The sequence below is a fragment of the Schistocerca gregaria genome, chromosome 2, assembly GCF_023897955.1.
Source record: "Schistocerca gregaria isolate iqSchGreg1 chromosome 2, iqSchGreg1.2, whole genome shotgun sequence".
Classification (NCBI taxonomy): domain Eukaryota; kingdom Metazoa; phylum Arthropoda; class Insecta; order Orthoptera; family Acrididae; genus Schistocerca; species Schistocerca gregaria.
The window spans coordinates 88,359,111-88,386,401 of record NC_064921.1 but is presented as its reverse complement, the minus strand read 5'-3'; the positions used below and the strand labels follow the sequence as shown (position 1 = coordinate 88,386,401).

Here is a 27,291-nt window from a genome sequence, read left to right as displayed (position 1 = left end):
CAATGACAACATCAATGACACCATGTGGGGGAGGGGGAGATTTAATGGTGACAGCAGAGGTGAATGCTTCCCAGTCTGCCTTGTTTAAAGCCTATCTTGATAGGCGCCCGTGAACATGACACCGGAGGAGTGACAGTAAGATGGGGAAGTGGTCACTACCACACAAGTCGTCACATACCCTCCAGTGGACAGATGGGAGAAGGTCAGGACTGCAAACCGAGAGATCAATGGCCGAATATGTGCCATGTGCCACACAGAAACGTGTGGGGGCACCTGTATTTAAGAGGCAGAGGTGGTTATGTGAATTAAAATCTCCCAAAACAGGAAAGGTTTAGGAAATTGATCTATCAGTGCAGCCCATACATGTAGGGGTACTGCACCACTGGAGGAAGATATACATTGCAGACAGTTATTTCCTATGTCGTCCTTATCCTGACAGCTTCAGGAGGGGTTTGAAGGGGCACATGTTCACTACATACATACTTCAGGGCATAGATGCAAACTCCACCTGATACACTATTATAGTCGCTACGGTTACTACAATATCCCTTATAGTCATGGAGGACAGGGCTCCGCATTGCTGGAAACCAGGTTTTCTGGAGGGCAATGCAAAAAGCAGGCGTAAAGCTTAACAGTTGCTGTAGCTCAGCCAGGTGGTACAAAAAACTGCCGCAATTCCACTGGAGGATTACGTGATCGTGAGACTGGGAAAGCATGAAACACTCAATGAGGCAGTCTACACCTCAGCGTCACTTGCTGCCACCAGATGAGTACCTGTGCGATCGACATCCACCGTGTGTGAGGGCTCAGAGAGATTTAGGTCCTTAGTGGGCACCAGAATCTCCACCTCATCCTCATACACAGAGCTTGTAGCAAATGTGCGATCGACATCCACCGTGTGTGTGAGGGCCCAGAGAGATCTAGATCCTTAGCGGATACCAGAATCTCCACCTCATCCTCATACACAGAGCTTGTAGGAAGTGAGGTGTGGTTGCCACCGTAGTGCCTTGGTTCTTGGGGGTCTTTTTCTTTTTTGGTTTCTCTCGCTGCTTCTTAGGTTTGCCTGTCTGGGAGAGCTTAAGTGATTCAGTCTCAGGGACTGAAGAGGACCGTGAAGCCCTATGACCAGCTACCTGTGGTTGCTTCAGCCACTGGACTGTGTCAGCTTTGCCAATGGTAGGAACATGGGAAGGGAGTGACCCAAGGTAACTCTTCCTGGCAAGAGGACCGAAAAAGACTTATGCTTCTCCGGCTGAGAAGTGGGGACCGACATCCTTGATCGTTGGGGGAAGTGTTGCTGCTGAAGTAGGTTGTGCAGGAGCAACAGGGAGAGAGAAGTGCCCCCCCCCCCCCCCAACATCAAGGGGGCAGGTGGAGTCTGACAGTTCTGAGAGCCAACCCTACACAACAGATCGGAAGATGGTAGAACCATTGTCAAAGCGGCGGTGTAGGTTGATGTCATACGCACAGGATGTAGCCTCTTATTTTCTCTTAGCCTCAGTGTAGGTCAGTCGGTCCAGGGTCTTATGTCATTATTTTTCTTTCTCTCTGGAGAATCCTGCAGTTTGGTGAGCAAGGCGAATGGTGCTCTCCACAGCTGACACAGATGGGAGGTGGGGCAGAGGGAGTGTTGGAATGTGAAGGACGTCCACAATCTTGATAGGTAACGCTGGAATTACAGCGGAAGACATATGGCTGAACTTCCCACATTTAAAGCACCGCATCGGTTGAGGGATATATGGCTTTATGTCACAGCGGTAGACCATCACCTTTACCTTCTCGGGTATGTGTCACCCTCAAAGACAATGGTGGCAATGTGATTATCCCTCAGACCCCGGTGGACACGCCAGACAAAATAGACACCTCGTAGATCTAAATTGGCATACAGCTCATCGTCAGACTGCAAAAGCAGGTCCCTGTGAAATATGATACCCTGGACCATATTTAAGCTCTTATGGGGCATGATAGAAACAGAAACATCCCCCAGCTTCCCACAGGTGAGTAGTGCTTGTCACTGGGAAGAGGATGCTGTTTTGATAAAAACTGACTGACCGCATTTTGGACAAGCCCTCCACCTGCTCAAACTTGTCCTCCAAATGCTCCACAAAAAACTGAGTTTTCATTGACAAGAAAGATTCCCCATCAACTCTTGTACATACGACATACTGGGGTGAATAAGCTTCGCTGCCATCCTTAGCCTGTTGTTCCCCCCATGGTGTGGCCAGGGAAGAGAACGATTTAGACTTTTATTTCTTAGCATTGAAGTTAGATCTAGACTGCTTAGAGACTGCTGGTGTTTGCCCACCAGCAAGAGAGAATGTACTACACTTTGTGGCATGTCATCCGCCCTGATGCCACCCACTCTGACCAGGAGGCCTTCCCACGGGCACCACACATCTGCAGCAAAGGCCCTCTGGCAGGATGGCCATTTCTGGGAGTCTTGATGCCTCAGGTTGACGGGCATCTACCTGGGAGCCTGTATCTAATAGTTTCTGGGTCTCATGAACAAATAAAGCGAGTTGGGTCTCACACGATTGCTGTTTCCGGAATCCATGTTGATTCCTACAGAGTAGGAACCGACACGATACTTGAGCAAAAATCATGTTCTAAAATTCTACAACAGATCGACGTCAGAGATATAGGTCTATAGTTTTGCGCATCTGCTCGACGACCCTTCTTGAAGACTGGGACTACCTGCGCTCTTTTCCAATCATTTGGAACCTTCCGTTCCTCTAGAGACTTGCGGTACACGACTGTTAGAAGGGGGGCAAGTTCTTTCGCGTACTCTGTGTAGAATCGAATTGGTATTCCGTCAGGTCCAGTGGACTTTCCTCTGTTGAGTGATTTCAGTTGCTTTTCTATTCCTTGGACACTTATTTCAATGTCAGCCATTTTTTCATTTGTGCGAGGATTTAGAGAAGGAACTGCAGTGCGGTCGTCTTCCTCTGTGAAACAGCTTTGGAAAAAGGTGTTTAGTATTTCAGCTTTACGTGTGTCATCCTCTGTTTCAAAGCCATCATCATCCCGGAGTGTCTGGATATGCTGTTTCGAGCCACTTACTGATTTAACGTAAGACGAGAACTTCCTAGGATTTTCTGTCAAGTCGGTACATAGAATTTTACTTTCAAATTCACTGCACGCTTCACGCATAGCCCTCCTTACGCTAACTTTGACATCGTTTAGGTTCTGTTTGTCTGAGAGGTTTTGGCTGCATTTAAACTTGGAGTGAAGCTCTCTTTGCTTCCGCAGTAGTTTCCTAACTTTGTTGTTGAACCACGGTGGGTTTTTCCCATCCCTCACAGTTTTACTCGGCACGTACCTGTCTAAAATGCATTTTACAATTGCTTTAAACTTTTTCCATAAACACTCAACACTGTCAGTGTCGGAACAGAAATTTTCGTTTTTATCTGTTAGGTAGTCTGAAATCTGCCTTCTATTACTCTTGCTAAACAGATAAACCTTCCTCCCTTTTTTTATATTCCTATTAACTTCCATATTCAGGGATGCTGCAACGGCCTTATGATCACTGATTCCCTGTTCTGCACTTACAGAGTCGAAAAGTTCGGGTCTGTTTGTTATCAGTAGGTCGAAGATGTTACCTCCAAGAGTCGGTTCTGTTTAATTGCGAGGTAATTTTCGGATAGTACACTCAGTATAATGTCACTCGATGCTCTGTCCCTACCACCTGTCCTAAACATCTGAGTATCCCAGTCTATATCTGGTAAATTGAAATCTCCACTTAAGACTTGGTCCCCATATGTCCTGACTTTGCCCTGCACCCTATGAGGCTATTGCTCTTTCTGTACTTGCCCGAGGTCATCTAACCTAAAAAACTGCCCAGTCCACGCCGCACAGCTCCTTCTACCCGTGTAGTCACTTGCTGTGTGTGGTGGACTCCTGACCTATCCAGCGGAACCCGAAACCCCACCACCCTATGGCGCAAGTTGAGGAATCTACAGCCCACACGGTCGCAGAACCGTCTCAGCCTCTGATTCAGACCCTCCAGTCGGCTCCGTACCAAAGGTCCGCAGTCAGTCCTGTCGACAATGCTGCAGATGGTGAGCTCTGCTTTCATCCCGCTAGCGAGACTGGCAGTCTTCACCAAATCAGATATCTGCCGAAAGACAGAGAGGATTTCCTCTGATCCACAGCGACACACATCATTGGTGCCGACATGAGCGACCACCTGCAGATGGGTGCACCCTGTACCCTTCATGGCAACCGGAAGGACCCTTTCCACATCTGGAATGACTCCCCCCAGTATGCACACGGAGTGCACATTGGTTTTCTTCCCCTCTTTTGCTGCCGTATCCCTAAGGGGCATCAGCATAGGCATCAGCAGAGCGATCGCTGTGTGGTCAGGGGCTACAACTTCAGGGTACATGGCGGCCACACCACAACGGACTGGCTACCATGCTGGATATCAGGTGCAAATGAGCTGAGAAGTCCATCAACAATGCAGAAAGCAATACTGCACAGAGGATGTAGGAAAACACATCGAGGAGGATGACCTCACCCGACAGCTGGAGAATGATGAAGTGCAGATCCATGTTGACGAAGGATGCGAGAAATCTCAGCACATGATGGACACTATGCACCATGCAAGGCGCCCTTCCCCAATTGGCTAGCTCTTTGGGAAACTTTTTGAAAAATGGAGGTCAAATCCTACAAGGGACCATCACATAAAGGCCGAAACTTGTGAGACTCCTTTTAGTCGTCTCTTACGACAGGCAGGAATACCTCGGGCCTATTTTAACCCCCGGATCCACAGGGAGCTCATATGGAGACTTTCATGCCTAGGTCACTTTTTTTCTTTTCTTTTTTTTTATCACCTTAAAAATAAAATTACAAGTATCCTTCAAGAAAATTGAGATCACACCCAAGAAACCCGAATGAGCTACTGGTATGAGAGGTCATTTGATGAATGGACTGGTCTGCTTGTTCCCTTGACTTAAATCCCATGAAGATCACGTGGGTTGCATTGGGGGATGTATCTCAGCGCGCACACACACACGCACCACTGACCATCCAGCAGTTGTTAACCGTGCTGGTCAAGGAACAGAATGTCCTACCACAATAACTTCTTACCAATCCTGTGGTCGTCACGGGAGTGTGTTGCAGAGCATATTTGTTTCTGCCTGTGGTGACCAGACACTCAACTGAGAACCATGTCCCATCTTTGTATTGCCCTGGAGACCATCAGAAATCATAGTGTTTCAGTATAATTATTGTACTTAAATGAAAGCTTCATTGCTTATTTCTTTCAGTTACCTTCCCTGCTATAGCACCAGTTCTTTCTATGTATGTTTCAAGTTTCACAGAGTTATGTTACTTGGCACTGAAAAGTTGTGCGAGAGTTCCTTTCATACTGAAGTTTCACATAGCAGAGTATATAATGGTATAGGCATCAGACTAATGCACCATCTCCCACATCATAACTCACAGGACAAGAAAAGTACACTTGAAAATGGGAATCACTTAACAAAACATGTTGTGCAAGAAATAAACAAACAGAAGAAAATGTGACTGGTAGCAGAAAAAAGTTTCTTTATAAACAAATACATTGCTATTAGTCACAGGCTTTCATTGTTAATGGATTATATTAAAGTTTTCACAACAACACAAAAAAGTTTTATTGCATTCAAGCTAGTACCAGGTGCTCCTGACTTACACACTTAGCACACCTCACCCTGTGCTCAGTGTTGCTTGAGCCCTAACAGTAATGATTCTTGTTATTCAAGTTTTGTCACCACCAAAAATAAAATAAATACAAAAATTGTATATGCAATTCTTTTCTGACTTGTAGCTTCTCCAGAAAATGATTCACTGTATTAGCAAATTCGGAGAGACATTAAAATTACTTTCTCAATTAAGAATTACATCTTTAGTGGCTGTTTATGGCACAACATTTAGTAGCCTTTAACAAAATAGGGACCACTTCTTAATCACTGTAGTAATTCAAACTCATACTGTGCTACCTGATCACAACACACACTGTTCTCCACTTATTCCTCACTATATTCGCTCAATAAATCTTAATAGTTAAGTTAACAGTTTCAGATCATTCACCTTAAGTTACTGTTCGATGGGTGCAAATTATACTGTTTGTTATGTTGTCTGTAGGGACAGGTAGCACCCTTATGATGGCTTATTTCAGTGTGTTTCAGTACTGTAAAGCATCCACTTCTGTAAAAAGGTGTACAAGATAATGACTGAGTGTGATACGACTCCATTATTTTGGTGTTTGTTTACCCACAGCATAAATATTTCAATCCATTTTGGTTGAATCCATTTAATATGAGGCCCATTTGGTAGTGACTTGCACAAGATGTTCCTTAAACTGTTGCATGTGGAGCAGTTATGTTACAGGAAGAGCATGCATGCATTATCTGTAGCATATTCAGGTGACAAAAGTCAGGGGATACCTCCTAATATCACATCAGACTTCCTTTCACCCAGCATAGTGCAGCAAGCCAATGAGGCTTGGACTCAAGTCATCAGAAGTCCCTTACAGACATACTGAACTGTGCTGCCTCTGTAGCCATCCATAACTGTGTTGCCAGTGTAGAATTTTGTGCATGAAATGAAGTTTCGATTACATCCTGTAAATGTTCAATGCGATTCATGACAGGTGCGATGTGGGTGGCCAAATCACTCACTCGAATTGTCCAGAATGTTCTACAAACCAATCACGAACAATTGTGGCCCAGTGCCCTGTTTGGGAACATGAAGTCCATGAATGGTTGCAAACAGTCTCCGCGCAGCCAAACATAGCCATTTCCAGTCAATGATTGGTTCAGCAGGATCTGAGGATCCAGTCCATTCCATGTAAACACAACCCAAACCATTATGGAGCCACCACCAGCTTGCACAGTGTCAACTTGACTCCGTGGACTCGTCGTGAGCAAAGGCATTTGCACCAGTTGTCTGCTGTCATCATCTATTAACACCAAATTTCACTGCATGGTTGATTTCTGTGGTTATTTCATGCAGTCTTGCCTGCCTGTTAGCACTGAAAACTCCACACAACCGCTGCTGTTGTCAGTCATTAAGTGAAGGTCAATCAATCACTGCATTGTCTTCATGACTGGCAATGACAGATCAAATCTGATATTCTTGGCACACTCTTGACACTATGGATCTCTGAATCCCAAATTCCCTAACAATTTCTGAAATGACATGTCTCATGCATCTAGCTCCTACCACCATTCAGCGTTCACTGTCTGTCAATTCCCATTGTATGGCCAAAATCACATCGAAAGCATTTTCACAGGAGTACAAATAACAACTCTGCCAACGCACTGGCCTTTTTTATCTTGTGCGTGTAATAGCACCACCATCTGTATATGAGCGTGTTGTTATCCCACAACTATTGTCATCTTATTGTATGTATATTTTGCAAATTGTGTGCCATGAGTACAGCGTTCGTCATCTTGTGCATTAGCCTGTTACAATTTTCTTGGGATACGAATAACCAAATCACAAAAAGGAGTCAGTTTGCAGTTATCTTAAAAAGGCAAACGAGCCCTATGCTGAACGTTTACGGATGATGTCAGGGGTAGTTAATATTTTATATTTTACATAATTCACGAAATAAACTGGTAGAGTTCAAATCTGCCATCCTTCGAGAAGCATCTAGGTCAAAATGTCTATGTACCACAACAATTATTGCACTTGCACAAAAGTTGTGTGTGACAAGAGACCTGTAATTATCATGTTTGCTTCTGATAGAATCTACACTATTCTTTAAGCTATTTTTTTATTCCACATATGAAATATATAATATAATATATGGAATGCTCAACATGTCAGTGCAGTAAGTCATTTGGAGAGAAAGCTTGAAATCAGAAGCTTTAAGTGCTGGTGAAATAGTTACACCTACATCGATACCCTGCACATCACACTCAAGTGCCTGCAGAGTATTCATCGAACCACCTTCACAATAATTCTATTATTTCACTCTCTAACAGCACGCAGAAAAAATGAACACCTGAGCTCTGATTTCTGTTATTTGATTATGATGATGATCATCGTCATCATAACGATGATGATTTCTCCCTATGTAGGGCAGTGTCAACAAAATATTCTCACATTTGGAGGAGAAAGCTGGTGATTGAAATTTCGTGAGAAGCTACATGGATTTTTCACACCTCATTCACCTCTTTGTTCTCCACTTTAGACTGTCTTTGGAAAAGTTACAAACATATTTTCATTTCTTTCATATTTCATCTTGGGTTTTTAAAATAATTTTTCATAAGTATCTATTACTTTCTCGTTCCCATGTCATTTTTTCTTCGTACAGTAAATCATAAAACAAGTTGTTGCATCTTCACACTTCTCTTTCAAGCAAGCTGCACATTTACACATTAGCACTCCTTTCATGAACAGTGCCTTTACAAAAAGATTTCAAAAACCATAAGCAGTAAGCATTTTATTCAAAATGTCTTCCTTTGTCAGCTTTTCCCCATTCTGTCACACACATTCTCTAACCGGAGATGAAATACTACTATTGACATATAAGCCCTCATAGAATACTGGAAATTAAAAAAAAGCAAATGACCAGAATGTGAAAAATGAAGGTTATGTACTGTTTCACAGCCTTACACATTGAGTCAACTGAATTCAGTAACATTGTGATAACTGACCATCCCATTTTAGATTTTTTACTGATAAAGTACAGTTTCTTGATTTTTTATGGTCTTCTATCAACATTTTCCTGTTAAAACACTTGTGTGTGTTTGAAAGATTATTAGACCCACATTTCTTTTGTGTCACAGCAACTGAGAAACTGTATTTCTCCTCGTTTCAGTTTCTTCTCTAGTGTTGATTGGTGGTATCTTTTCCCACTAATAGTTGATTGAAACAAGCCTGGGCTTGAATATCAGTTAGAATGAAGACCTACATTTTAGGACTGAAATAATTGGCTCGAATGATTATCACCCTTCTAATTACAAAAGGCTTTTGTCAGCAAAAATTTTTTCCTATGGTCAAAATCCTCTATGGAAAACCTAACAAACTACACTGAAACTGCTCCTATTTCTTCTTTTTAATAAACTTGCTCCTCTAACATTAAGATGGAGCATTCCAAAAAGGAACACAAAATGCTACTGGAATTTAATTTTGTTAAATACTACCATGCTCAAAAGTACATCTACGAACAAAGGACAGCTAACCACTGGCTTTTTACTCACACTATGACATGAATAGCAACAATGTAATAAAGTTTGTCAAATTCAATCTTGCATTAGCAGGAAACTATTAAACTGTATGTGACATAATGGCTGGTCATCACTTACATTCAGGAGAAGAAATTCCAGGTAGTGGGATAAAAACAAAGTAGGAAAAAATTACTTGTAGCTTTTGGTACTTTTATGTCCCTTTCTCAGGGTGGAAAGAGGGACTGGTTGGTGGAAGTTGAAAAGAAAGAGTTAGTCCCAAGTTGAGAGAGACCCTTCTGTTCCAAAAATGAGAGGGAAAAAGATGAAGGGAAGGGCAAAACACACACACACACACACACACACACACACACACACACACACACAAAGAGACAAAGTGGGATTAATCATGCAGTTAACAACTAAAACAAAAGTTGGAACAGAGGTTGGGGAAATCGAATAAAGGAGAGGAGAGTTTAAGATAAAAGAATGACTGAGCAAATGATTAAATACTAATTGAAAAAGGGAGGGGCGGGGGGATTATTTAGAGGTGTTAAGATCAGCAGAGTAGTGCTGATATGCAAGGATATGTTGGAGTGCAAGTTCCCATCAAGGAACACTAGTACTGGGTGGGGGGAACGAATTGACCATGTATTAAAGAAACACATCATTCACTCAGGTCTCTTGACTCATGCAGTAGAGCAGGAGTCTTTCCACAACTTTGTTCCAGAAATTAATCTGTATATCTACTTTTTACAAGTGGTGCCTTATCAACTGAGCCACTAAGCCTCATGGACCAGCTCAAAACTTCAACTTGGCCCCTACCTTCTCTCAATTTATTCCAAATTTTGCAAAGGCACGCCCTTGATATGGAGAAATGCACCTTTATGTAAACACATCAAGCAGAGACTTGGCTTTTCCACAGCTTTTAGTTGATACCAATACGGAATAAAAAGCAAACAGCATGTATTCAATCATAGAATATCTAATGAAGAAACAAATTTATCAACTGCACATGGTTATATATCGAGGTTTTCATTTAACTGGTATGTATAACTTACCGTACATTTTAACCAAAACATCTTGGAAAATCCAGGATGGAATAATGACAATATAATGTAAAGGATAATTAGCTACTGACCATAGAGAGCGGTTGGGTTCCGAACAGATATGACAAAGACTGCTAACATGTGAGCTTTTGGCCATTAGGGCTGCTTCTACGTAACCCCACAAACACACAAACACAAACACAAACACACACACACAAAACCACTGCCCCATTGTCTCTAGATGCTGAGGCTGGCCTCAGCAGCTAGACACACTGTGTGTGTGTGTGTGTGTGTGTGTGTGTGTGTGTGTGTGTGTGTGTGTGTGTGTGTGCGCTTTGGGAAAAGGCCTTTTGGCCAAAAGCTTACATGTTAGCAGTCTTTTCGCTGTGCCTGCCTGTGACTTAACATCTACTCTGTATGGCAAGTAGCAATCTACCCTTTTCATAAAACTGCCAAAATATCTTCGTAGATATGACCATGAGGACATATCAAGTGTGTATCACTTTTTATTGGTCTATCAAGCATATTCTGAAGCACAGGGCTACATTCTATGGGATAGTCAAGGGTGTGAGTAGTCAGATGGAAAATGGTTCTTGTATATCTTATTTGCTCATCAAGCAAACATTTTGTCACTGCCTACAGAATGAATCAATCTCTCTGCAGCAGAATGTGCACCAATTTGAAACTTTCTGGCAGATTAAAACCATGTGCTAGCCTGGACTAACTCAGGACCTTTGCCTTTTGTGGGTAAGTGCTTGATCAACTGAGCTAACCAAGCAAGAGTCACAACCTGTCCCTACAGCTTTACTTCCACCAGTAACTCATCTACTACCTTCCAAACTTCATGGAAGTTCTGCGTAACTTGCAAGACTATGCACTCTTCCGCACTCCGGGAAGAAAGGATATTGCGGAGACACAGCTTAGCCACAGCCATGTGGACCTTTTCCAGAATGAACCTTTAATCTGCCAGGAAGCTTCAAATCAGTACACACTCCACTACAGAAAGTGGAAACAATCCCCCAGGCAGTGGCTAAGCTGTGTCTCTGCAATATCCTTCCCTCCAGAAGCAGTAGTAGCAAAATTTCCGCAGGAAAACCTGTGGTGTTTGGAAGGTAAGAGATGAGGTGCTGGCAGATGTAACGCTGTGAGGACAGGTTGCGAGTCGTGCTTGGGTAGCCCAATCAGTAGAGCACTTGCTCATGTAAGCCAAAGGTTCTGGGTTTTGAGTCTTGGTCTGGCACACAGTTTCAATTTTCCAGGAAGTTTCATTTTTTCACTGATTGAACTTGTTCCCTTAACAAGTGGAATAAATTTTAAAGCACAAAGTTACTGCGTTGTTCTGCCTTCATTGCATTCTCTATTTCCAAAATCCCACACATGGGTAAAAGTCTCACTCCTCAGATCCCTCCCATTCACTCCTTCATACCTTCTTGTATGTATTACCGCAAAGTAGGCATCGTAAGTAGTACATGGGAGAGTGAAGAAAAGCTATAGCTGAATAACAGCAGGTCCACATTTTACCTGACTGAAATGCCAGTCACAAAATTACTTCAAGTAAAGCATACAGTTTGACTTATTCCTGCAGCTTATAAGATAATTTTGAAGTAAGTGTTACATACTAAATATCTCACTGGAATAGCACAATAATTAAATATTTAAATCCTCAAAAGTCAAGCTGGAGTGAAGAAGAATAAGAAGAGATATCTGATTTAGTGCTAAAGTTACATATTTACGTACCTATAGCTTGTCTGTAGCACTGTATTGCAGCATTAGTATTTTTCATTTCCATGAACTCGTGACCCATTAAGGTCCATGCTGCCAGGTACTGTGGATTAAGTTTTAAGGCCCTCTGGAAGTACAGTACTGCTTTTTGGTGTTCAGACCTCAAACTGTAATAATTTCCTGAAAAAGAAAAGAGTACTTTGACAATCCCTACACTCTTGTGTTTATCCCGATGGCCTCCCCAGTATAAATAGTATCTTATGTTATCTTATATTTGCTACTGCCATAAAGTACAGTATAAAATATAAAGTTAAGGTTATTTACACAGAAAATTTACTGAAAAGTTTTACATATTCAGTTACTAAGTATCTCTGTAAGTTCAAAATATTTACAACCAAGGCAATAAAATTAGAAACAGAAAACTTTTGTAATTTTTTATGTAGAGGAAAACCAAAAACTAATGGTAAAATATTTTTAAATATCTTACACCCTAAGGATAATCACAATCTGTTTCATACATTCCACTTATATGCCCTCATTTTGTAAAAAAGCAAAAATATATTTCATATATATATATTTATAACACTTTACAATAACAATATGGAAAGGACAGACTGCTGTTCACCATTCACCATACCGAAGAGGTGCCGACTTGCAGACAGGCAAAATGTCACCCACGCACGCACGCACGCACGCACGCACGCACGCACGCACGCACGGCCACTGACTCCAGGTGCAGTGGTCATTTCAGAAGAGAGCCTGTCCAAACGCTCACTATCTTAGCAGACTTTTTCACTGTGCCTGTCAAATTTAATATGGGGCGAGTAGCAATCTGTCTTTTCCATATTATTGTTATTCCAGACTGGAATTTCCACTGTTTGATTCTGTGTAACAGTTTCAACACAGACTGACATATCTTCAACTGTGATCCACATATTTTAAAGTTTGTTTTTACAACACAACTTGGCCATGCACTAAAAAAGAAATCACACACACACACACACACACACACACACACACACACACACACAATGCCCACCATTACTATGACAAATGTGTTGACTATACCTATATACTTCACTTTAAATTCTAGTGTTGGCCATACCTATTTATTTCAAAATGAAGGGGAAAAATGCTGTTACACAGTTATAGTAGATAAAATAAATTATTCGAATTTTTACTAAAATGAGTCTAAATTTAATCTGTAGACAAGGCATTTACGAAGTACGACAATGATGAAGAGGAAGTCAAGAGGGATAATTTGACATTGGCCACTTGTCAGTCAAGTCAGAAAACTACCTTAAACTAAACTACAAAAACCATCTAAGCTATAGTGCTTGCACATTGTGCAAGATTGTTAATATTCGCTTTCTCTCTTCATGCAAACTATTAATCCTAAAGCAAAAATGAATAGAACCCTTTTTGTAAGAAAGTTAATGTAGTTTAATATTGTGCTGGGATAAGTTTTCACTACAGTTATTCAAGAAAAACTGTACAAAAAAGTGACCTACAAATGGCAATACATATTTGATGTGTTTCTTTCATGACAGTATTAAATACTTTGCTTCCTGAAGATAAGCAATGGAATGCAATTGTCTCAAATTTATAATTGTGGAGAGAGGGTGGCAGAAGAAGATGCACAGTCCAATTTTGTTGCTGTGAATACTGTACATCTCTTCCTCTATGTTCAAGTGGCATTAAGGATATCCTATCATTCTTCACTTTGTCCACTTCGCATACCATACCACATGTGATCTACTGCCAGGTGTAAATTTTTCCCATTACGAAACTGTTATCATTCCACAATTACTCATTTTTCTCTGTGAAGTTCTAAAAGTTGTTCAATTCATCTGGAGCTTCAACCATTATTCAGTTTCTAAACGACAACAATGTAAATCTACTTTTTCAATGTAATTACCCTCCAATAAAGTGCTAAATGATCTATCAAACTCTGCCCAAAAACAATGTGCATGAACAAACCACTTCCTACAATGTAGCGACAGTCAGTGGATCATGTTTTCAGAGCTCAACATAGTATGGCACATCTAACTATTCCACACTACCTGTGCCCTGTACTGTGTTTCAAGCTGTTTGGTGTAGTGCAATGGATTTGGCGTGGACACTCAATGTTCAGTATTGTTTTTGCTCAATTCTTATCAGAGGTATGGGTGGCAAGAAAGTGATCATTGCATGAAGTGGCTGAAGAAAAGCAGGGTCCCGTTCATTTGTACTCCCACTCTCAATTTGCGTGTTTCAGAGCCTCCTTAGACTTTTCTCTCTCATCCCAGGTCAACTACTCCCCCACAGTCAATTTTCTTGCATCCTATGTGTATTCTACATGCATGACAGCCATTACTCTTATACATTTGTGATGGCCATCCCCAAGGTCCTGTCACTACCCATCCGATCGTCCCATCCCCTCACTATACATCACATCATCTATCTACATCTTGCACACTGCACGTGGTTCAACTTCTGGCACAGGTTGGGTTCCAGCAGTGGGACACAGAGATTCTGTACAAGGAGAAAGAAGTTATTAACAGTTTTATTCCTGAGCAGCAGCAATAAACACTTATTAATGTGCTTATCTCCTGCCCAATGCCTCACCTATGTACTATATACTGAACGACATTCATACCAATGTCAAATAGGTTATTTGGAAATAAGATTTAGAATGGAAGCTGATTGAAGTAGAGTTAATATTTAAATGGGGAAGGTATCAGCCAATCTTCAACAAGTGATCTGTACTGATAATTACAAATGCCGAAAAAAAATTTTCTCCCTTATTTTTCTTTATATGGCTAATATTACGTTCATTGATTGTGTTTGTTCTTTTTCTTTTTAAGCTAAGGGCTCGAGTTTCTTAAATGACAAACAGAATTTCTCTTAGTTCATACACTATTTCAAATAATAAAACGAATGTGTACAGCTTAGCACTTTTGTTACTACAATCGTTTCCAATTGAATAATGAAATATGAAAAACTGCTACTCAAGCAACAAACATAGCAATGGAAAATATATTTCATAGTTATTTTTCAAAACCTCTTTCAATTTTATACGTTACTTGTGTGTCTTAGCAAATACAGATTTACATGTAACGTGACAATATCAAGTCCTTCATTTTTCAGTTTCATATTGCCCCCCCACATTCAGTTGTCAGTTTATAAATTCTCATTAGATAAGAGCCACAAGATCACTATTCAACATGTTCAATATGCAAACTTACAGTTCAATGAATCACTTAAAAAATGAAGTATGTGTTACCTATGACACAGCAGGTTTCCACTCTGTATTTATCAATTTCACAAGCGTGGTGTGCCAAGTGAGCCAATTCTACTTTCAATTCCTTAACATACAGTAAATTTGAATATGTGTCCAAATTGTCTAAGCGGTGTGGATCTGCCTTCTGCACACGGCGAAAAGTGTTGATTGCCATATCCACATCTGTAAAAATTAACAGTGGATCTTACTGATAAGTATTGCTGAATTACAATACATTACTAGAATAATTCTATTCTTAATCAGACACATTATGAAGCAACACTTATTCATTAGTGTGCTAAATCAATACACTTTTAAACAAAAACAAGAGACATGAGTTTTACTTATGATGGCACTTCCAAATGGAGTGACTTTTGAAGAAGGCATTGGTAATACACAGTGCCGAAGAGTCTAGAGAGTGATCAACAATATTTGCTGCATGATTTATTTAAAGTCTATTATTCTCTGAAAGTAATCTTACACCCCCATTTCGCTCACAGAACAATGTGGCATGGACCTTCCACAAAACAATGATATCCCCTGATAATCCATAACATTTGGCTCTAATTACTGCACATATTTTCTGAGTACTGGATGGCAAAAGTGCACAATATGCTCATTTCATCTAAATGCATATACTCCACAAGTCACACTATACAGTGCACATCTTAAACATTTCTTGCCATTCTCTATCCCTAAATTTTAACTTGCCCAAAGTGTGTGTGTGTGTGTGTGTGTGTGTGTGTGTGTGTGTGTGTGTGTGTGCGTGTGTGCGTGTGTGTGTGTGCACGCGCGCGCGCGCGCTTGGGGGATGGGGGGCAGGGGGGGCATTGCTGAACTGACCAAGAACGATCAAAGAGTTCAGGAGAGGACAAGTTGGGAATAGAGAATGTTGGCTGCTGGGGACAGACATAATGTGGGAGGAGGAGGGGGGCAGCAACAAACGGGAAAGTGTGGAAACAAATTTCTTGGACTGTGAAGTTCTCCAGTTTATCAAGAAAGAGGATAGGTTTAGGTGAAATCAAGCTTTACACAAAGTAAAAAGGACACCCAGAATTCAAGATCAATGAAGACAAAAGAACACACTTCCTTATTATCATACTCTCCTGCCATTTTTCTCTTAACGTAAGGTCATATCATATCTAGATTTTAATATATTCAAAAAACAAAGATGATGTGACTTACCAAATGAAAGTGATAGCATGTCGATAGACACACAAACATACACATAAAATTCAAGTTTTCGCAACCAACGGTTGCTTCATCAGGAAAGAGGGAAGGACGAAAGGATGTGGGTTTTAAGGGAGAGGGTAAGGAGTCATTCCAATCCCGGGGGCGGTGGATGTTATGTGTAACACAGTGAATGGAAATTCAGTGGAAATGTTATATGTCACTCTCCCGGCTACAGTCGAGTCTGAGTAAGTTGATCCCTGACAGCTGGCAACATTGTCGGCACGTGGAGCTGCTATGCCCAGCCCACTGCAACTGCCAGGGATCTTCTTAGAGTGACTCAACTCTAGCAGACTTTCATATGAGGTCAATGAATAAAGTGGTTACTGCATTGTGCACCTACTTTGAGAAACATAAACTTAATGGTGGCTCACTTCTCTCCATTAGCAAGTTGAACAAAATAGCTGATGCAGGTTTTAATGTTAATGAAAGCATTTATCTGAAGAATGACAGAAAATGTCAAAGAAAGAAAGAATGAATGAAAGAAAGAAAGAAAGAAAGAACATCAGGGGGAAAAATGTTATATGGATAAATGAATTACTACAACAGGTACATTTGCTCATGATGCAGTGAGCTGCCATGTTTAGGATCATCACAGAAAGGAACATCTGGAACACAGCAAATTATTTGTCATTCTTAAGGTATCAGATCCTTTTCTTTGCAATAGCACATACCTGTTTAAGAGTTCTGTATAAAGTAGATTACACTATGGATGTTTTGCAGCTGTAAATTTTTTATGGAGAGAAAGTGATGCTACAGTTGAATGAAAAAAACACGGAAGATTGCAGGTTATGTTGCCAGAAATAACAAAAAGCACTCTTTCTGCAGCCAGAGCACTCCACAACCAAAGACCACAAGAAAGCCATCAACCAAACACAGCTCATTATGGAAAAAGCATGGTCGAATAAAGTCATTTTAGAAAATTCAGCAGAGGAAATGATCACATTGTTATACAATGACAGTATCACTTCATGCATATGTGACTGTGATGTGTGTAATGGCAGCAGTGTTTTCACTGTTACACAAAAAAGCAAATTCAGCTGAATGTTTGGATTGCACAATTTAAGCAACCGAGTAGGAAAATTATTTTTTCCTAAGTATTGATTATTAATAAGAAGGCCATGTCCTTCATGGAGCAAGATGTGGCAAGAACAGTACTGTAAATGCCAGACAGTAGAATGCAGGGTTTCCGATTTTCTTATTTGCCAACAACTGGCAAGTGTCGGGTTCTGAACGTACGGTCGGAATGTCAATTTCATAGCCTGCTTTGATCTTTGATGGAAGCCCCACTCTATCAAAAGTGGGAAAAAGAGTGCATGTGGGCACTAAGGATGCATCTACCTTATTCATCACCCAGTGGACTGCAATAACACCCTGATCAGAGAGGTACACATTTGGATTTCTGCCTCCGTCAGACCATCAAGCAGCCTAGTGAAATAACACCACGGGAAGAATTCAGTGTTTGATGGGCCTCAACATGAACTGGATAGCTGTGGAGGAGCATTAGCCTCATTCCGTTTAAGTTTGGTAGACACTGACTGTGAAGTTGATGATTGGCTCACTGTGAGAAAATCCCCCATGATTGCCAGCATCCACAATGGCATGCTCCTTGCAACTGGGGATTCTTCCTCAGAAGGGGGCCCATCTGCCTTAGGTGATTGTTCACACTTTCCAAACACCTGACAAGACGCGGTAGCAATTTGGGAAGATCTCAGCTCAAACAATCACCCCTCCCTGGGCCTGGCCTGTGCCAGGTGGTAGGTGTGAACCCTACCTGTGAACACAGGACTGGGCATTATGCATTACCCAGTTGCCTATTGCACATCAGCTGTGTGGGTTGGTCTCCAGGTGCACACAGGAAGGAAGAGGAAAACAAGGAACCTCAAACGCCAAAGCGGAGGAAGGATAGAAGAAAGGAAAAAAAGGAACAAAAAACAGTGGAGAAACTGTTCTGGTATTGGCTACTGAATACGTAGAATGCATTTCCAAAAACATCCCAGACATGTTCTCCAAGGGAGAGGGATAAGAAATCAAGAGGATGAGAGGGAAAGATGGTGCAAAGGCTGGGTCCCTGTGGTAGCCAAGCACAAACCCTTCAAAGAGGGTAAGCCCCCTGGAGGTATATGGCGATTTCTGAAGCCCTCCAAGGTGCTATCTTCCAACGGGGTCACAAAATCTGCTGCCAACAGAACGGGCGAGGTTATGCTCTGGACAGCAATACTGATACTATCACCTGATGAGGTGCTAAGGGTGATGGCAGAGGGAAAAGCATCCAAGGTACCATTGTTGATAGGCCATCTGGGTGGAGACCCAGGCAAGTCATGTTAAGGAAGGGACAGGATGATTGACAAACTATCACTGTCTCACAGGTTGTCACTGACTTTCCAATAGATGGAGGGGAGAAGACCAGGGCTGCAACAGAAAAATCAAGTTCCATATCTGGTTTGGATGCCACATTGAGGTGGATGGGGAAACTTGTATTCAAGAGACAAAGATCAAGCTCTGTGAGCGAAGTTTCAATAGTGCCACGGCAGCCAATGGTCCTAGTTCCACCCCACGAAGGGTTGTGAGCACTGAAGCCACCCAACATGAGGAAGGGTCAGGGAGTTGAGAAATCAGTGCAGACAATGCATTCTGAAACACTTCACCATCAAGAGGGAGATACACATTACAGATCAGAGAGTAAAATCCAGAGAAGTGCTCACATGGACAGCCACAGCCTCCAAAGGCATATTGAGTGGCAGACGTTTGTGCACTCTCTCTCTCTCTCTCTCTCTCTCTCTCTCTCTCTCTCTCTCTCTCTCTCACTCTCTCAGCTGCAAAAACAAGTGAGGTCATAAGTGCTTATGTCATAACCTTAGATCCACAAAATACATTGTAGACACACTGGAGATTAAATGTCCTTCGCCATTTCACTACGATGGATAAAAAGTAAAACACGGTAGACATCCTGTGCATCATTCACTGAAACGGCTGATAACTCAGATGGCAAACATATATTAGAACACAAGTGGTTAAAGAAAAGGCATTCGGTCAGGAAATGGCAAACCACCGAAGATTGATGACAATGAGCACAAAGTAGTGAGGATCACCACTTAAACGGCTATAGCCAAAAAAGACAGGGCACAATACGCAACCTAGGTGAAATGATCATGTCACAGCAAGAGCACCGAGAGGAGGTCAGCCGCACATCTGGGAGAGGTTTAATTCCACCAACTTTGGCATCACCACTGGTCTGCTCTTCACGGGAACAAAGTGACACCATCTGCCAACAGACAGCAACACAGGGCTCACCCAAAGGAATGGAAGAGATAGCAGGACGAGTTAGAAGGACTGCAGCCTTGGCAGCAGCATCAGACTGACTTTATCAGGAACCCACATGAACATCACACATTGGCTCCCTCAACTGCAGGGAAGTGGAAGCTTTCTTGGACCTGTCACACTAAAGGATGGTCTGTGTACAGCACAAAGAGGCTCTGAAGGGCACTGACACAATCGGAGCACATAACGCAATCAAAAAGCCTTTGTCGCTGGCTGTACCTGATAGAGGTTGAAGAGCTCTGCTGTGAAAATCAAACATAAACATGTTGAATTTGGTCGATGCCATGATGAAGGCACACTCGACATCATAGTCAGTCTTACAGCCATTAGTGTACACGAAAGTGCAATTGCTAAGTTATGTGTGAAGGTCAAAAAGCTTGCAGTGATAGATCAAATCGGGAGTAGTGCCCCTGGGAAGCGAATGAAGTCCAAGATTAACATGGGCCTCCACACCCATCTGTAACATGGCAGGTGGTATTAAGTTAAGCTGCCAGAGAAATAGCCAAAAGCAAATTCTGGGAGGTAACAGAAGAATGGCACACCTCATACTTGAGGTTACAAGAATCATCAAAATAGGAGGCATACAACAAGTGGCCAGGCATTGCATACAAACGGCACACATATCCACTAAGGAGGACATCATGCCGATATGACAGAAGTAGTTTGGCAGCTTTGCCGTGCAGATTCTCAACCAGCCTAGTGTAAAAGGCAACAGCGGCCAAATGTATTGCACAATGTGGATTGTGTTAAGATGGTATAAGATGGATGGATGTGCAGATGCATGTATGAAAAACCCATAGTCTAGTTTTGAATGGACGAAGGATTGGTACAAACAGAGGAGACTGGTATAATCTGCTCCCCAGGAAATGCCGCTTAGGACACACATGACAATGAGGGACCGGGTACAGCATGCAGCTAGATAAGACGTGGGAGGACCAAGGAAGTTTTTGATCAGGCATGAGCCCCAGGAATTTCATAGTTTCACTGAACAGAATAGCAACAGGACCAACATGTAAAGAAGGTGAAAGAAATCCACTGACCCACCAGAAATTCATCAGAAGAGTTCTCTCAGAGGAAAACCAAAAGCCATTGTCAATGCCCCACAAGTCAAAACTATTGAGAGATCACTGAAAATGTCACTCAGAGAGAAAAGTCCACGGAGAAACGCAACAGATCACAAAATCATTGGCAAAAAGGGAGAAAAAGATGCCTGCTCAGAGACAGTCAATATCAGGGTCAATGCCTACAGAAAAGAGGATAACACTCTTGACGGACCTTGAGGCACCCTGTTCTGGATAAAGGGGTCCGTCAAAGCCAAACCCACACGGTCCCTGAAACCTACATTTTTTAAAAATTCCTGAAGGAAATGGGGCAGACAACCTTGGAAGCCCCACGTGTATAGAGTACAGAAGATACCAGTCCTACAGTAGGTGTCACAAACTTTCTTCAAATCAAAGAACACAGTCAGAGTCCCATGCAAGTTCTTTCCCGCACCTTACGGAGACATTTGTGACCGAAAATGGCCCTCAATTTCCGCAGAATACTGATCATAATATGAGTTGACACAGTGACGAAATGTTCAACTGCAGAATGGCGCACACGAAATCCACGTTGTGAAGTGGTAAGTAGACTGCAAGACGCGAGGCACCATGCCAGCTGGTGATAGATCATACATTCCATCATGTTGCAAACACAGCTGGTGAGAGAAATGGGTTGTTAGCTAGAAGGAAGGTGTTTGTCCTTACAAGGCTTAGGCATTGGTATGATAGTAACTTCATGGTAGCATAAACGTGTCATCTACTCAAATGTGATTGTATGTATGAAGAAGAAAGTGCTTGTCAGAAAAAGTAAGATGCTGCAACATCTAAATGTAAACATTGTCTGTCCCTGGGACAGCAGATCAGGATGATGTGAGAGCTTGGTCAAGTTCCCACATGGTAAAGGCAGTATTGTAGCACTCACAATTCTGAGAGGAGATGGATATAAATGAGTCTCCTCCACTTTTTTCTGAGGGAGGAAGGTGGCGGATTGTGCTGCCGCCCTCCCCCCATCAGTGGGCTTTGGAGCACCTGCACGTTGCCCACCAGCATGTCCACTGGAGGGGGATGGACGCTGCCATCACCCGCATGGTGGTGGCGGCATGTCCCTCTTGTCAACAGCACCAGTCGGCACCCCTTAGACCCCTGTTCCTGTGGCCTCAGGCTTCTTCTTCTTCTTCTTCTTCTTCTTCTTCTTCTTTGTCCCACTTGCACTTGGATTTCAAAGGCCGGTTCCTCAGCCCCTCCTAGATTATTCTTGTGGACACAGGCACTGGGTTCCCTTATGTCTCCTGCATGTCCTCCACGACATCCGCCCATACGGCCCAAGTTCTTTCCTGCATCTTCCAGAGACATTGGTGACCGACAATGGCCCTCAATTTACATCTGCTGGTTTACTTCCTCCTGCACCACCCTGGGCACCCAGTTGATTCATACTGCTCCAATTCATCCTGCACCTAACGGATAAGCCAAATAGTTTGTCTGTGCATTCAAAGTCCAGTGAAATTGTGTCCCCAACACTCCCTGGACAACAGCCTTACCAACTTTCTTTCCTCCTACCAGTCCACTGTACAGGATGGGTCATCCCCAACTGAAAAACTTCACAGCCGCCCTAATCAGTCCCTTTTGTTACTCCTGTTTCCATCTTCTCCCCGCCCAACTCCTCAGTGTTCGGCAAGGCCTTGTTTAACTCTGCAGGATGCGGTGTGGACAATTGTTTTCACCCAGAATCATGTTGGAAGGGTCCCCGTCAGGGCCTCATCGCTCTTCAGTTGTGCTATGCTGGCAGTCACCCTTGACAACAGCATGGTGAGCAGGAAGGACACCAACCAGCTTCGCCCAAGGTGTAATCTGCAGCCGGCTCCTCTGCCGTCTCCATGGCTGTTGGCCCTCGGGGATGACTGTGCTCCTCTCCTCCCACCTGACCGCCGCCTCCGCCATTGCCGCCAGTCACACGCCAGGCGGACGCGCTGTCAGAGATCCCTATGCCCATGGAGATGGATCCTGTGCCTGCGACTGCTCCCGGTATCCTGTCACTGATAGCCTTGGGGCCCAATGTCGAGATGAGCGTTCCACTCACCCCAGGGGGGCATGTCTGTTGTGGCCCACCACTTCAGACATCGTAGCACCTACTGCATCAGCATCCCACTTCATGTCCAACCAACACAGGATGCCTGCATCACAGGGCGTATATTCACTAGGAAAACCTATGTCATCTGTGTTGGTACTGAGCTGTGTGCAGCTCACATTGATGCCGTTCATAGCTTGGCATCTTGTAATAGCGACAGTGGCGTCTTGTTTTCTTAGTGTGTTCACTGGCACCACTATATTTGCTCGCCTTCTCTGTCCGTGAGTGGCAACAGCAGAGCTTATCGATAGCGCGTACTGTGGTACCATCTTTGGGGCAGCCTCTAGTATTTCCGGGTCGTCGTTTGTCGTGCTAGTGAGTTGGGATGGAGCAGCAGTGAGGTGCGGACAGCCAGTACTTGCCCAACCGCTAGCGACGCATGCACTGTCCGATGGAAGGATGTGATCGCAAGAGTGCATGACCACATCAAGGACCGGATTCAGCGAGTTTTAGTTGAATGGACCATGATATTCAAGTAGTGCAGCTTTCACTTTGTGTGTGTGTGTGTGTGTGTGTGTGTGTGTGTGTGTGTGTGTGTGTGTGTGTGTCCACCCGGCTAAGTGACCTCATGGCAATAAGTTGTTGACAGTTGACGAATTATACTGGGATCTTTCCCTTGCCTGACTTGAGTGGGGACGACTGTTTGTTGGTCGTTCGGTCGGTCACTGCAGTGGACGAAGTGCATGTGGTTTTCCGACCGCTTCTGGCTTCTCTGTGTTTGTGCCGACTTATAATTCATCTGTGTTGTTTCACAGTGACTGGTTTTAGTATTGTGAGTTGGTGGTGGAATTGTTTTCACAGATCAATGTGTATATCTTGTGGTTCTGAATGAGCAGTTATCTTTATGTTGTCTGCGTACTGGATTTGGAAAGTGGCGAATGGACATCAGTTCAGCTTTGGACGGAGCAGCGAAGATCGGCTTAGGATGGAGTAGTGAAGAGGTCCGCAGCGCGAGGGCAGGCTGGGACTGCTGGCTGTGTGCAGGCACTGTCGGACAAAGGGGCTATAGCCGACAACCAAACCCAGGACGTCTGAAGTTGAGTGAACCGTGTCCAGTACTGAAACCTCCACCACTTGGGTTCTTGCTGTTGGTTTGCGTGTTGCTGCTCCCAGGGTCGGTGAGACCAACTGCAACAAGTGAAGTCTGTCAGGTTGGCAGAAGCTATTAGCCGCCTCCTACTCCTTGATGTTAGTTTGGATTTAGTATTATTCTTGTTAGTGAAGTGCAACCAGCAGTATTTTTTGCCATGTGGCCACTACTGCCCCAGTTACCTGCCCTGGAAGTTAGCATACTTTTCCGGCAGTGTACCTTTCCTCATCATGCTGGCGCTGTCCGATACGGCATGTAGTTCGACAGCCTTTTGAATTGTAGTGTGCTTATGTTTTTTTCGGAGGTCTACATTGGTTCGTGTTTCCTTCGGCCTTGGGTGTGTTTCTGAAGACGTGGTGCTGTCCAGTCTCTTCGCCCTTGTCTAAAAATATTCCATTCTTGTACCGGTGATCGGACGTTGGGCGAATTGGTTAGTCAGTTGGTCGGCTCTTAAACTATCCCTAATGTGAAATGCCATCTTGTTTCGTGAGTACAACTCTTGACTGCCTGTCTCACCCCTTACACAGCAGTAGTCACCTTCCTCAGGTCGATCCAGGGAGCACTGTCTTTGTATCACTCCGTCTTATTTAGACAAGTTGTCATAATTGTTTAAAATTTACCCTCAAGTTTTAAAATGTTATTGCCTTCCCCACTTGTAATTCCAGCCTTCAGCCATTAATTGTTTGTAACACTGCTTGTGGCCTTCAGCCGACAAATTATTTGCAATTTTCTCTTAATAAGGCCATCACTATAACCTGTTACTGTTTGTTAAGATTGTTTTAAAAGGTTTTAGTATTTTAACATGCAACTGCCTTTCTTACTTGTAATTCAGACCTTCAGTCGTTGAGTAATCTGAAAATTGCTTGCGGCCTTCAACTCCCAATAATTTGAAATCCTTTCTTAATGAGGCCTTCAGCCATAAATTGTTTGTGGCCTTCAGCTGATCAATAATTTGCAATTTTTTTCTTAATAAGGCCTTCGCTGTTACTATAGCTTGTCACCATGTTGATTGTTAAGAAGAAAATATCTTAGTATTTGTTAATGTGTAACTGCCTTCCTCACTTTTAATTCAGGCCTTCAGCCGTTACGTATTCTGAAATTGCTGCTGGCCTCCAGATGTTAATTGTTTGTAACATTGCTTGTGGCTTTCAGCCAACAAATAGTTTCAGTTCCTTCTTGATAAGGCCTTCAGCCGTCACTGTAACTTGTTAAAAGGGTTTTTGGTATTTTTAACATACAATTGTCAACCTTATTGGTATTACAAGCCTTCAGCTATTGTGTATTTTTGAAATTGCTTCTGGCCTCAAGCCCACGAATAATTTTGAACCTTCTTAATCATGCCTTCAGCCGTTTATTGTGTGTAACCTTGTTTGTGGCCTGCAGCCAACAATAACTTGCAATTATTCTAATAAGGTGTCGAGCTGCCAGTGTAGTAAAATCTTTTAAAAATGATGTTAATGAGAGTTTTGTTTTTTAAAAATAAAGTATGTGTGGTTTCTGTGCAACCAATGGTAATAAGTCCCACGTTTCTGTCACCACAAATATTTACTGGTGGCCACAACACAACGCAACACAACACCAGGTCTCCACCAAAGGCCGCTAGGGACCTGTTCGCGTAGCCTGCAGAACAGCTTCATCAGAGGTCGCAGCGAGCCCAGGAACTACTTTGATACACCAGGCACGTGATCACATATAATTCTGGCAGAGACATCCACCAAACGGGCTTTATAGTGCAGCGCACTGCCGGCAAAGGGCAGTTTGATGCACTGCTTGGAAGTATACAGAGCTGTCACCCCGGCAGCCACAGCCAGACGCCTCTTCTAGCTGGCCTATCTCTTGCAGATGGACTTGGTATAGTTGACGGACATCTTGACGTTATAGAATTGTTTTATTGTTATTTTATATTTGTGACGATCCGCAGTTGAGACTGGGCCTTTGGTTCTTCTGGAGATCGCATTATTGTTTCGTTTTGGTGAGTCGAATAAATTGTTTTTGGGCTTGTGTTTTCCACATTTCTATTCTGCTAGTGAAGATACACCAGGAATACCACCTAAGGTAGAGAGTCACCACATGTGAAGTCTGGTGGCATGAGGACCACTGGAACCTCCTCCACCTTGGGAGTCATCTTTTTGTCCCTTTTCTCCTTGGATAATTTTGACGTTCATGAGGCCTGCCTGCCCTAGTTTCAGGGACAGAGGAGGAATGTGACACCTTACAATCGGCAACTTGTGGCTCCTCCATCCACTGGCTGGTATCTGGTTGCACATCAGCATAATCATGGAAGGATAGCATGCTGAGAGTCCCTTTCCTGGTGAGAGATGCTGGAAGAGGGTGTTGCTTCTTGGCTGCAGATCGATGTCACTGGTGGATGGAGAATCAACATTCACAGAGTGGGTCTGGGGCAAGCAGTAGGACAGAGATGCAAGAAGGGGGGCAAACACCAAGGTAGCAGGTGCATTCAAGAAGCATCACTAGAGAGGACGACATCATTGTATTTGTAGCAAACGTCATTGTCATATGTACAGGATTCAATCATTTTTTGTTGCCCTCCGGATATGCCAGTCAGTCAAGAATCTTATTTTTGGATATCCTTTTCTCTTTCAGAGATGGTATCGTCTGGTAGAAAGGGAGAATGGTGCTTCCTGCAGCTGATAGACATAGGGAGCGTCACAATGAGTTTCTTGTCCAACTGAGATCCACAATTCCAACAAACAGGGCTGGCATTACAACATGTACCCGAATCTTGCGCATCTGAAGCACCATATGAGAGGGGGTATCACATCACACGGATACATCACCACCTTGACCTTTTCAGGCAATGAGTCATCTTCAGCATCCAAGATGAAGGTCCCAGTATCAACCGTATTGGTCTCTGGTCCCTGCTTAACATGATGGACAAAATGTACATCCTGTTGCTTCAAATTAGCATGTAACTCCAGAATAAGATTTTCACACTGCAGCGGAGTGTGCACTGACATGAAACTTCCTGGCAGATTAAAACTGTGTGCCGACCGAGACTTGAACTCAGGACCTTCGCCTTTCACGGGCAAGTGCTCTACCAAAGCACTTTCCTGCGAAAGGCAAAGGTCCCGAGTTGGAGTCTTGGTCCGGCACACAGTTTTAATCTGCCAGGAAGTTTCAGCATGTAACTCCCCATTGGTCTGAGAAAGGCTGCAGTGGTAGACGATACCCTGTACTACATTGAGGATGATGTTGGGGGGAGGGGGGGGGGGGGTGAACTGTTACAGGAATGTACCCCAGTTTGTCACAGGTGTGCAGAACCAGCAGGTGTGCAGT

General features: G+C 43.1%; 1 protein-coding gene across 3 annotated transcripts in view; it reads right to left on the bottom strand.

Annotated features, from left to right (window-relative positions):
• The window catches only part of LOC126336385 (cell division cycle protein 23 homolog), a 121,404-nt gene that overhangs the window by 32,702 nt on the left and 61,411 nt on the right, over positions 1-27,291 (bottom strand). For all 3 annotated transcript variants that reach the window (XM_050000006.1, XM_050000007.1, XM_050000008.1), the window contains 2 exons: positions 15,192-15,371; positions 11,942-12,106 (listed from right to left, as the gene is read on the bottom strand). In XM_050000006.1, the coding sequence (XP_049855963.1) occupies positions 11,942-12,106; positions 15,192-15,371 (345 nt within the window). The remainder of the gene's footprint in view (positions 1-11,941; positions 12,107-15,191; positions 15,372-27,291) is intronic.